Source organism: Crocuta crocuta, unplaced genomic scaffold (assembly GCF_008692635.1).
Source record: "Crocuta crocuta isolate KB4526 unplaced genomic scaffold, BGI_CrCroc_1.0 scaffold120, whole genome shotgun sequence".
Lineage (NCBI taxonomy): Eukaryota > Metazoa > Chordata > Mammalia > Carnivora > Hyaenidae > Crocuta > Crocuta crocuta.
This window is the reverse complement of record NW_027527375.1, coordinates 311269-323833: the sequence shown is the minus strand read 5'-3', so window position 1 is coordinate 323833 and position 12565 is coordinate 311269. Positions and strand designations below refer to the sequence as shown.

Genomic DNA, 12565 nt, shown 5'->3' with positions numbered 1-12565 from the left:
TTATGAATTACTTAAAAACAAACTCTTTTGATGGGAATCAGGATACTCTCTGAAAAAAATAGTCTGAAACACAGAATAAAGGAAATAAGGAAGAAGCCTATGATAAAAAGTTTCAATTGGTGATATCTATATTTTTTCCTAACATATTTTCCCAGTTTTGTCTACTGAACATTCTACAAGCAATAGCACCTTCATAGTAAACTATAGTATACTCAGCATCCAGATCCTGCAACAATATGGATGGATTTCATGAAAGAGCCAGGAGACAGAAGAATTCCATTTACACAAATGTGTACAAATAAACAGACAAATTAATCTATACTAATATAAACAGAAAAGTGGTTTGGGATGGGGCAGAGGGTTGGTGGGGGAGGACTGACTATGACTGGAAAGGCCATTAAGAAAGTTTTTAGAGTAACAGATGTTTTGGGGGGCAGGCTTACACAATTTCAAAACTCAAACACCTAAGACCTCTGCATTTTGCAGCATGTTATTTATATCTGAATCTTAAAAAAAAAAAAAAAAACCTTGAAACTTTCCTAGTGGTTTAAAATTTTCNATATATATATATATATATATATATATATATATACACATACACACACACACACCCAGTTACCCATCAGTTCACAAGAAAATAAGTACGTATGCCAAGCAAAAAATACGTACAATTATGCTCACAACAGTATCACAGATTCAAACTGGAAAAAACCCAGGTATCTACAAACAGGAGCATGGAAAAATACATTGTGTTATATTTGCACAATGAAATACTACCCCAAAATGGATAGTCAACAACCACTACAAACCAACAACATGGATAAATCTCACAGAAATGATAACTACAAGTCAGATACAAAAGAATACACACACTTCTGATTATGTGAAGTTAAAAAAAACAAATCAGAGAGCTCTGAGAAGCAATTACCTGTGAGAGTATAGTAGTACAGGTTAGGAGGGGGCACAAGGGAGTTTCCTGGGATGTTAAAAATGTTCTATATCTTAACCTGGTTATCAATTATACAACTATATTCATAGGGAAAAGTCATCTGTAATCCTATGATTTATAATATACAGTGTATAAATTATGCCTCAATTCAAAAGAAAAAACCTGAGGCAAAAAAACCCAAAGTTTTTTATATACAACTATTGAGTAATCTTCTAATATATACTATTTTTAGAAAGAAAAGCATAAAAATATGTACGTAGTATAACATGAACTATCTCAGGAGAATTAATAAACAGAAAAGAAATAACAATGATAGTCACCAAGAAAGATTTAACTAATTCACTGTTAGAGAAAGATGGGAAGGAAGAAATTCTTCACCATATACCCTATGAATCTTAAATCAAAGGAAATTGTTCCCTATTGAAAGAAAAGCTCAAGAAGAAAACAAACAGAAGTTTTGATTTAGATCTTAAAAGCATCAGACAAAAATTGTTTTACACAAAATTAAGGAAAAGATCTAGATAAGAGTTTTAGTAAAAACCAAACCATGGTTATATCCCGAACTCCTAAACAATGAGTTAAAGTGTACAGTTAATATTTCTGGATACCTGAAGTTTTTTCTATTAATGTTGGTACTTTTTTTTAAATTTATTTTTTTTTGAGAAAGACAGAGAGAGCATGAGTTGGGGAGGAGCAGAGAGAGGGGGAGAATCCCAAGCAGGCTCCACACAGTCAATGCACAGAGCCTGACATGGGGCTCTAACTCACAAAACTGTGAGATCATAACCTGAGCCAGTATCAAGAGTTGGGACACTCAACTGGCTAGCCACATAGGCACCCCGGTCCTTTTCTTAATGGTTATCTATTATTATGAATAACTAGCAATGTTAGAATACACAGATAATGTATTCCTAGTTCCTGGTCCTATGCCCGGTATCAAGAGTGAAGATTTTCATGTGCGAAGACAGAAGCACACATTTTAAGGAACCACAGTCAGCCAATTTGGAATACAAGGTTTTGGATAAGGGTAGCAGGCATAGTTCTAAGGACTTCACAAATACTGTGAATTAATTAATTCACTTCTCTTAAGCCTTTATACTCTATGATCGTTTAAGTACTATTTTAACAATGAGAAAACAAACATGAAGAGGTTAAATAACTTGAACAGAGTTACAGAACTGTTTAGCTAAAGTTCCAGGATTAATTGGATTTAAAAAAAAAATAAAAGGGAAGACACAAATAGACCTCAGCTGTGGAGCAAGAATCAAGAATGCAGGGGTGCCTGGATGGCTCAATTGGTTAAGCATCCGACTTCGGCTCAGATCATGATCTCACGGTTCGTGGGTTTGAGCCTCGCGTCGGGCTCTGTGCTGACAGCTAGCTCAGAGCCTGGAGCCTGTCTTCAGATTCTGTATCTCCCTATTTCTCTGACCCTCCCCTGCTCACACTGTCTCTGACTCTCAAAAATAAATAAAAAGCATTAAAAAATTAAAAAAGATACACACACAAAAAAAATGCAGTAAATTGGATCTACCGTATGATCTAGTAATTCCAATTCTGGGTATACCCCAAAAAAAGAAAAACAGAATTCCAAAGAGATATCTGTATGCTCATGTTTATTGCAGCATTATTCACAGTAGCTAAAATATGGAAACAATTTAAATACTCATCAACAGATAAATGGATAAAGCAGATGTGGTATGATATATACATATATATACACACACCTGAATGTTACTCATCCGTGAGAAAGGAGGACATTCTGCCACTACAACAACATGGATGGACCTTGAGCACATTATGCTAAATGAGATAGGTCAGACCAAAAGACAAGTACTGCATGGTATCACTTATATGTGGAACCTAAAAACATGAAACTCTTAAAAAAAAAAGAGAGAATAAAATGGAGGTTACCAGGAAACAGTGGGTGGGGGGATGAGACTGATGTTTAAAGGTACAAACTTGCAGTGAGTAGTAAATAATCAACAGAGATTTCATGCACACTATGATACCTATAGACAAAAATCTATACTATAATTATGTGATAAATATCACTACAGCAGTAATCATATTACTGGGTGGCTCAGTTGGTTAAGCCTCTGACTTTGGCTCAGGTCATGAACTCACAGTTCATGAGTTCAAGCCCCACACTGGGCTCTGTATAGACAGCTGACCCTGGAGCCTTGCTTCAGATTCTGTGTCTACCTCTCTCTCTGTTTCTTCCCTGCTTGCACTCTGTTTCTCAGTCTCTCTCAAAAATAAATATTTAAAAAATTTTTAAAAACCAGTAATCATATTAAAATATGCATGTATCAAAGTAAAATATCTATATAGTAAGCTGAAAACAAATGGGAATAAGTTAGATTGGCTGTGTAGAAAACTTCACCCAGGGGCGCTTGGGTGGCTCAGTTGGTTGAGCCTTGATTTCAGTTCAAGTCATGATCCTGGGGTTGAGGGACAGAGCGCTGCATCAGCATGGAGCCTACTTGAGATATGCTCTCTCTGTCTTCCCCTCTCCCCTACTCATGGGCTCTCATTCTCTCTTTCCAAATTAAAATTAAAAAAAAAAAAAAAAGGAAAACCTCAACTAGGGCAGATAGGGGTGTGAGCTCAAGTATATTTTACTTCTTTTGATTGACTGTTTCAAGAATGAAAAGACCTGAGCATATTAAAGTACACATAGCAAAAAGTTGATAGAAAGTAAATGAAGACCCAAAAAAGAAAATGAACAATAGAAGGACATCCTTGAAAATTAACAATAGCAGCAAATCATTATTTAAGGCTTACTGTTTGTGCCAGATACTGTCATCACACATTTCATCTCCAGGACAGCCCTATGAAGTATGTAGTGTTAGTGTTAGCATTTCCACTTTATAGAGTCTCAGGACTTTATGCAAGGTCACAGAGCTATGAGGATGTACATGCAGGTTGTCAAGTCCGTGCTCTTACTCACTATGTTTATACTGCAAAACCCAATGAAATCTTACATTCTTAACAGATAAAGGACACCTTTCCCACTGTAATGAACAGTAGGTACCTAAAGAATGTTTAGTGAATGCAGATCTATGCTGTGCTTATGTGTTTCTGTATTTCATAATAGTAGTATTTCTTACTCGATCAATAATTCTAACCATAACCGTAATGCCTAAGTTTTTTTAATATTCCTTCCCTTCTACTATAAGATAGAAGGAAACAGATAATCAATGACTTGAAAATTATGCTCGAGGGCTTAATGAAAATACCAACAGACCAAAAAAAGCATGCAATAATAAAATTACAACCAGATTCCTATAAAATACAGAGAGTGGGGGAATCAGTCACAACTTCATTGAAAATGGCAGATGAAATAGATCTTTGCTATTAGCACATACAATGGAAGTACTTAATAAAGTCATTCTACTACAAATATTTTTTTTTCTGAAGACTAAGGCTTATAGGAAAAAACTAAGTCTTCTTCAAATTACAAAGAAACTTTATTTAAATGGTATTTATAAATAAAAGCAATAATGGCACTGTTTGAAATAACAACTTTCATAAAACAAAGACTCATTAATTACACATGAACAAATAACAAATCGCTGATTTATACTGTTTTGAAATATTGACTCTTCCTATACCTAGTTTTTAAAGAATGGAGCACACACATTCGAAAAAAATTGCTAAAAACGTCAAAGAGATCTGTTAAGAAAATTAGAAGATGCGGGACATTGGGGCAGCTTAGCCAGTTAAGCATCCAACTTCAGCTCAGGTCATACCTCATGATTGATGAGTTTGAGCCCCTCATCAGGCTTGCTGCTGTCAGCATAGGGCCTGATTCAGATTCTGTCTTCCTCTCTACCTCTCCCTGGCTCACATTCCCTCTCTCTCAAACATAAACAAGAAAGAAAGGAAAGAAAGAAAGGAAAGAAAGGAAAGAAAGGAAAGAAAGAAAGAAAGAAAGAAAGAAAGAAAGAAAAGGAAGGAAGGAAGAAAAGAAAGGAAAGAAAGAAAGGAAAGAAAGAAAGGAAAGAAAGAAGGAAAGAAAGAAAAAGAAAGAAAAGAAAAGAAAAGAAAAGAAAAGAAAGAAAGAAAGAAAGAAAGAAAGAAAGAAAGAAAGAGAAAGAGAGAGAGAGAGAGAAAAGAAGGAGGAGGAGGAGGAGGAGGAGAAAAACATGAGACAAAGACTGGGAAAAAAATTTGTAAAATACACACAAAAAAGCACTTGTATCCAGAATAAGAACTCTGACAATTAAAAAAAATAATAAATCTCCAATAGGCAAAATATCTGAACAGATAATTCAACAAATAAGATACACTGATTGCAAATAAACACATAAAAAGATGCTCAACATCATTAGTCATTAGGGAAATGCAAATTAAAGCCCCAGTAAGAAACCACTACATATCTATTATTCAAAAAACCTGACAAACCAAGTGTTGATGGGGCTATAGAACAAATGAAACTCTCACACAAAATGGTGGAATGCAAAATGGTCCAACCCACTTTGGACATTTGGCAATTTCTTACAGTCAATACACTTAGCATACATGACAGAACCACAATCCTCAATATTGACCTAACAGAAATGAAAGCATTTCCACAAAAAAGACCTTTCTCCTCTACTCATAAACTTCAAAGACTAGCAACAATCCAAATGTCTTCAACAAGTGAATGGATAAACTGAAGCACATCCATATGGTGGAATACTAATAAATATGAAAGAAGAAATAACTGACAACGTGCAACGTGAATAAATCTAAAAAGCACTACACTGTGACAGAAATCAGATATAAAAGGCTATGAACTACATACAAACATGTAATTTATATATATATATTCTGGAAAAGGCAAGACTAAAGGGACAAAAATCAGATTAGTGGTTCTAGAAGTTGGACAGAAGTTTCTAGAGCAGGACAAAAAATTTAATAAAAGCATTAAGAATACAACTGGAAAGACTGCTTTAAATTAGCTTTTCTATAACACATGAAGAGCTCTCAAAATTTTAATAAATAGAAATACATGCTATTTTGCAGCAACCTGAAGAAGACTTGAAGGTCCAAATTTGAAGGATCAGGTTAAAAACAGGTGGTAACACCATTAGTAATTCTTTGAGGGGTTTCCAAGGTCAGTAATTTATTTGGGTTTTATAAAATGAAAAAAAGGCCATGGGATATAGTCTAAGCCTTAGGCAACTATAGATTATCTTTTGCTTTTTTTTTTCTTGAGTTTAAAAAATTTTTTTTAACATTTATTCATTTTTTGAGAGACAGAGCGCAAGCAGGGAAGGGGCAAAGAGAAAGAGGGAGACACAGAATTCAAAGGAGTCTCCAGGCTCTGAGCTCTCAGCACAGAGCCCAATGCAGGTCTCTAACCCACGAACTATAAGATCATGACCTGAGCTGAAGTCAGACTCTCTACCAACTGAGCCAGCCAGGCATCCTTCCTTAGGTTGTTTTTCATCTGTTTGTTTTTTTTAATATTTGAGAGACAGAGAGAGAAATGGAGGGAGGGATGGAGAGAGGGAGAAGGCGCACCTACATGCAAGTGGTAACGGGACAGAGAGAGGAGAGTGAGAATCCCAAGCAGGGGAACTCAGTCTCATGACCTTAAGATCATAACCTGAATGGAAATCAAGAGTTGGACACTTCACCAACTGAGCCACCCAAGTACCCCTTTAATTTTTTTTAAATATACTTTTTAGAGCAGAGTTATCTTCACAATGTAATTGAATGGGAGGTACAGACTGTCGTGCAAATATTCTGTAAAGGAATAATTACCTCTAATATGAGATTAAGGTTTGTAGTGAGAGCCTGAACACGGTGGAAACCAGCAATCAGAGAAATAGGCAAGAAACCCTGTTCATCCATCTTTCTCCTAAGAAAGAAGTCCCGTTCCAAATTTTCTGTACTGAAGTAATATTCTCTGGAAAAAAGAAACAAACAAAAATATATAAACATAAGTTAAGTTCATTTACTCAACAGGTAATAAAAATATCTACTACTTACATATCAACAGCTTTAAAATTATTTTGCTAGTAATAAAGACTTAATACAACATAGATATAAGGCAAATAAAAGACCAAAGCCTACCAAGCTATAATTTCTTATCCATGGGTAGAAAGAAACTTAGAATACTGATTCTCTTCCAAAAAATATTAACTTCTACTTAGATCAACTTTACCTTAGCATAAAGAATTAACCAGCATTTTACTTTAAAATAGGTGAATAACTGATTTTTTAATGTGTCAAGGGAAATTTTTTATTAAAAGCTACTTTAACTTGTTTCATTTAAACACTAAATAACAACCAAACACATGTCAACAGATTGCCTTCCAAATTTTTCCACATCACTGAGGACTGCTTTCTTAAAAGTACTCTTTGTGAAGTTTACAGAGTAGATTACAGTTTGTTTTGTTTTCTAAATAGACATGGTAGTGACATTGTTTAATTCTGAATCCTAGCATTCAGCACAAAGCTAATGAGTAAAAACTGAGTAAATACATGAGCACAAGTGTACACACACAATTACATATTTGCAAAATCTCCCTGTATCTTTGATGGAGAGAACTATAAAAGACATTAAGAATGAATATAATATACAGCCAAACAAGGAATATCTATGATACTATGAGGTACATGTGGTAGGAAAAATACAGACAAAGCTTAGATACCTTAATCTTTTCTAGGAAAGTAGAGAGAAATGTAAATGTATAAACTGGAAGATCAATAACTACAAGTTCTAAGATACAAAGATAATATGAATATACTTAATAGCACTTGAGAAACAAGTTTAAAATTATAGCCTTCATGGGGTGCCGGGTGGCTCTGTGAGTTGAGCATCTGACTTCAGTTCAGGTCATGATCTCATGGCTCATGAGTTCAAGCCCTGAGTTAGGCTCTGTGCTGATGGCTCAGAGCCTGGAACCTGCTTTGGATTCCGTGTCTCCGTCTCTCTCTGCCCCTCCCCCCAAAAAGTAAACATTAGAAAAAAAAATTTTTTTAATTACAGACTCCATATAGAAAAACAAAAATAGAATTAGAGGGACAACAAGAGGACAAAATGGGGGAGAATGTAGAAAAGAATATAAAAGAAATACATGATATAAATGATGATATGATCTACAAGTTAATAATCCTATACTATTCCCAAATCCAAGACAGTTTTCAAATATTGGTGACAAATTACGAGAAAGGACACCAACTCATGTATTTTGATATTAACACAGGATTACTAAAGATAACCTTGAAATATTTAGGTCAAATTCTAACTTTGAAGAAATGACCATCCATTATAGAGAAATGGCTTTGAGCTACTTTTCACTGGGAGAAAAAAAATCTTATTTTAGAAATGTAAATACTCAAGTTATTTCTTTATACTCAGATATTTATCCAATGATCAAAGTGCAAAGCTCCCTTAGATCAGTGAACTACTACTGACATCTCAGTTAACACTACTAAATCATTTACTTGTCTTAAACACTGAAGAAAAAAACCTTAAGTCTTGAAGAAATAAACATTCTGATTTTGTTATACCTCCAAAAGCCCTTTTCATAGTGCCTGGCATGTGGTGGGCACATAATACATTTGTTCTGATTTTTGAGTACTTCAAAAGTGTACTTTAGAAGTGTACTTCAAAAGTCCTTTCTGTGTACTTCAGAAGTGTACCTCAAAAGTCCTTTTCACAGTACCTGGCATAGTGGCACATAATACATATATATGCTTAAATTCTAAATTTTCACATATTAAGACATTTGATTCAGTCACAAGTTAAAACTGTTCTTAGACAAAAACTTCTCTGAATCATTAATAAGATGGTTTTTTTATTCTACCACTTCATGAAAATCTTAGTATCTAAATAAATTCATAAATCACCCTATTATCTATAGTATTTATTTTTTAAACTTCTAATGGGCTATAAACTATTCATCTCTACAAATGAATGTCAGAAGAGACTGTCTCAGCTAGAAATAATCAAGATCTTAAATTTTTAATATTCTGATATAAAAAAATGACAATATTTTTTCAGTTAAAATAATTTTAAAAACTCAATCATCCAAATACAGTTCAGCCTCTTACTTCCAAATACATTTAGCATAATTTTTCACAAATGCAAGAAAGGTTTCAGTAACTTCTCAAAGAGAAAAATGTAAACCCTACTCAATGAGCCTATTTATATTACGTATGAGAAACCTCAAAGAAAACAAAGTCAAAAGCATGACTCCTCCAGAAGTCCACTAATCAAAGCTTAACAGTAAAGAGCCATTCTAAACCTGTAAACCTGGTGCTCTAACATCGGCCAAAAATCCTGTTGCTGAAACAGTAACAAGAAAAAAAGGAGTCATGCCCAGTGCTGTGTCTGACATTTTGTTCAGTGTCCTAGGGGACATTATCATGTCCTACCTTAGAAGCTCTGGATTCTACACTGCATGATCACAAATTTTGTCAACACTGAAGTAGCTCTGCTCCTCCCTCACTTGTATGAGCACAATGGAGGCCGATTATCCTGACATGGAGTTGCATATCCACTGTCAGGTCTCAGAAGGGACCTGGCAGCATGAGTTACAAAAAAGACAGGAATAGTGGTTTGAAGTTGATAGCCACATGCCAGGCACTTTCTGCCCATAAAAAGGCCCTTTTCTTCAGTGTTTGCGTCAACTGTAACAAAAGAAGCAAGAACAAAATAAACAAGCTGCTTCATATTGTATATAAGCCAATCAAATCCACCATGAAGGCATCCCAGGGAGATGCCTGGATGATGCTGATGAAGAAATTATTTTCTAACAGAGTCAATTTTCTTTCTTAAAGATAAAATTTTTTTAAGATGCTTCAACCCCTTCAAAAATAGCCTTTTTGTTTCACTTTGTAAGCATAAAAAAGTAATCAAATTTCAGCAAACCGGTTATGGCAATCACTTGGGGAAATTTTTCTCACCACTATATAAACATACTATATAAATAGGCAAAACATTCCATACAATACCAATATGTACAAGGGCTATTGTACATACAATACATTCTTAAAGACAAGAGAATGTTCTCATAACATCAACTTCAATACTAAGAAGGCAACTATTATGAAAACTAGAATAAAAATTCTGAACTAAAAAAGATTAGGTGGTTCCCTTTCAATGTGCCACAAAGAAAGAGAACTTAAAAATTAAAAAACAAACTTAGAATTCTGAAATCATTTGCCAAATAAAAACAATCTATCACCATTTTTTGTCATTTATGTTCATTTGCAAATTTCAATATAAGCATTTATTTGGAAATAATAAGCCAGGCTGCATTTGTTCAACTTCAAATATATAGCAATTTTATATTCTTATGTTTACTCACTCTTAATATACCATGACAATATTCTCTTTCAACACCCTTTAAACAGAGAAATACCTGAACAGTGAACAAAGCAGGAGTCTTAAAGAACATGAACCAAATATAATTTTTTAAAAAATACTTCACTAAAATTTTCTAGAAAAAAAAAACAAAATGCTATTAAAAATCTTCCAATTTTACTAAGAAATGGCTTTAAAAATGTACTATAATATATTCACTATTAAGGATGTTAAAGTTTGAGGTTACTATCCCATCTGCTATATCTGATCGACTTACATTTGGCGTTTAATATACTCTTTAAGCAATGTTTCTTCCACAGGATACACCTGTACGCCTGTACCATCATCATAGTAATACATCATACTGGTATTAAGATTAAGTTCTGTTTGAAATGGCTGATCAGTTCTTTCACCATGTTCTTGATAACCATATGAATAATCGAAGTTCACTTGATGTAAATAAAGAGAAAGAAAAGTGATTACAGATTAAAAAAAAAAAAAGAAAAGAAAAATCCAAAGTGAATTATTTCAAAGGGGAACAACTACAAAGCCACCTTAATTATCAGACAAAAAAAACTAGTTAAAACATTATATGGGATAGTGGGCAAAACTAACAGAGGGCTTGCACACTTTTTCAAACTTCATTTAACAAAATGAAAATTCATGTCCTACATCGAGGATTTCCTCTGCCTCGTCCTCTTCCCCGTCCTCGGCCTCTTCCTCGGCCTCTAAACGAACCTCGGATATTACCACCCTCACTTCTCACGCTGCAAACTTCATCTTGATCATCTCTCTTTTCTCTATCACGCCTCCAACCTTTTAAAAACAAAAATATTTTTATGTATTCAAATTTGCAACCGTAAATAACATGACTATTTTTATGAAAACATAGCAACTATGCCTCCCTACTTTGTAACTAGCTGTTAGTAACGGGCATTCTTTAGATAGACACAAACTTAAGAGAGCTTGTAAGAATTGGTCAAAATGTCCTTGGCATGAAAGAGGGTCCACAAAAGCATTGACATACAAAAAAAACATTCTAGTAAGTAAAATAATATATTAAAACAACAAAAAAAAGAGGTCCTCTGTTACGATGGTACTATTCAAGATTCAAGACGTTCCAAGACTACGGAGTTTGCATTATGTAAAAAAAACTCCTTAAAAAGTTTTCACAAAATGTTTAAAGAAACGTCTCAATTTAAGTAAAAGAAATTCCTTTTAAAGAAAAAAAGGAAATGAAAACACAAAACAAACTGGGAGACAACATCTGCAGTACAATATAAGAATTATACCTAGAATACATATAGAATGCACTAGCCCGCATGCATATGCACGTGCGCGCGCGCACACACACACACACACACACACACACACACACACACACACACACACACAGTAACTCCATGGGAAAAATGGCTACAAGACAGGCAGTCAAACAGGAAATACAAATGGATAACAAACATAAAAAGTGGTGTTCAGACTCAGTGGTCATGAGAAATGCAAATTAAGACAGAATTTGATCTACCCCAGTCTGACAAACATTTTCAGGTCCTATAATTAATCAAATAATGACCAAGAAGAAAAGGTTAGTAAGGCACAAAGCCAGGCACATCCACTTTGAAAAACAATTTGGAATAATCAAATAAATTTGAAGGTCCAAATATCTTAAGAAACCAAGGTTTTTGCGGCCTTGGTACTATTGACATTTTGAGTCCAGTAATTCTCTACTGTAGGGGCCTATAGAATGCTTAGCATCATCCACGACCTTTTTTTTTCTTTAATGTTTTATTTATTCCTGAGAGAGACAGACAGCATGAGTAGGGGAGGGTCAGAGAGAGAGGGAGACACAGAATCTAAAACAGGATCCAGGCTCTGAGCTGGCTGTCAGCACAGAGCCTGATGCAGGACTCGAACCCATGAACCATGAGATCATGACCTGAGCCAAAGTCGGACGCTTAACCGACTGAGGCACCCAGGCACCCCATAGCATCATCCATTACCTCTAGATGCCAGTAGCACTCACTCACCGCCCCACCCCCCAGTGGTGAAAAACAGTATTATCTCCAGACAATGCCAAATGCCCCCTTGGGAGTGAGGGGAAATCATCTCTATTAAGAATCACTGCCCTACATGCTGCAATTCCTCTTCAATGCATAGCTTAATATAGTCTTTGTCAAACATTTCTGCCTTACCCACAGTAATCCTTACTGTATAATACACCCTGGAACACACAAAATTTTTTTGTAATTTAAACACAATTGTCATAAAAATATATTTTGTATAAAGAACTCTGAGACTATCAGTCA

At 34.7% G+C, this 12565-nt stretch overlaps 1 protein-coding gene across 7 annotated transcripts in view; it reads right to left on the bottom strand.

Moving 5' to 3' along the window:
* Positions 1-12565, bottom strand: part of LARP1B (La ribonucleoprotein 1B) — a 115106-nt gene that overhangs the window by 81552 nt on the left and 20989 nt on the right. For 6 of the 7 annotated variants that reach the window (XM_077766271.1, XM_077766361.1, XM_077766448.1 and 3 more), the window contains exons 6-8: positions 10932-11075; positions 10537-10708; positions 6707-6851 (exon numbers count right to left, since the gene is read on the bottom strand). In XM_077766271.1, coding sequence (XP_077622397.1) covers positions 6707-6851; positions 10537-10708; positions 10932-11075 — 461 coding nt within the window. Of the gene's footprint in view, positions 1-6706; positions 6852-9328; positions 9575-10536; positions 10709-10931; positions 11076-12565 lie in introns of those variants that run through there. The other variant, XM_077766508.1, reaches the window with a different exon arrangement.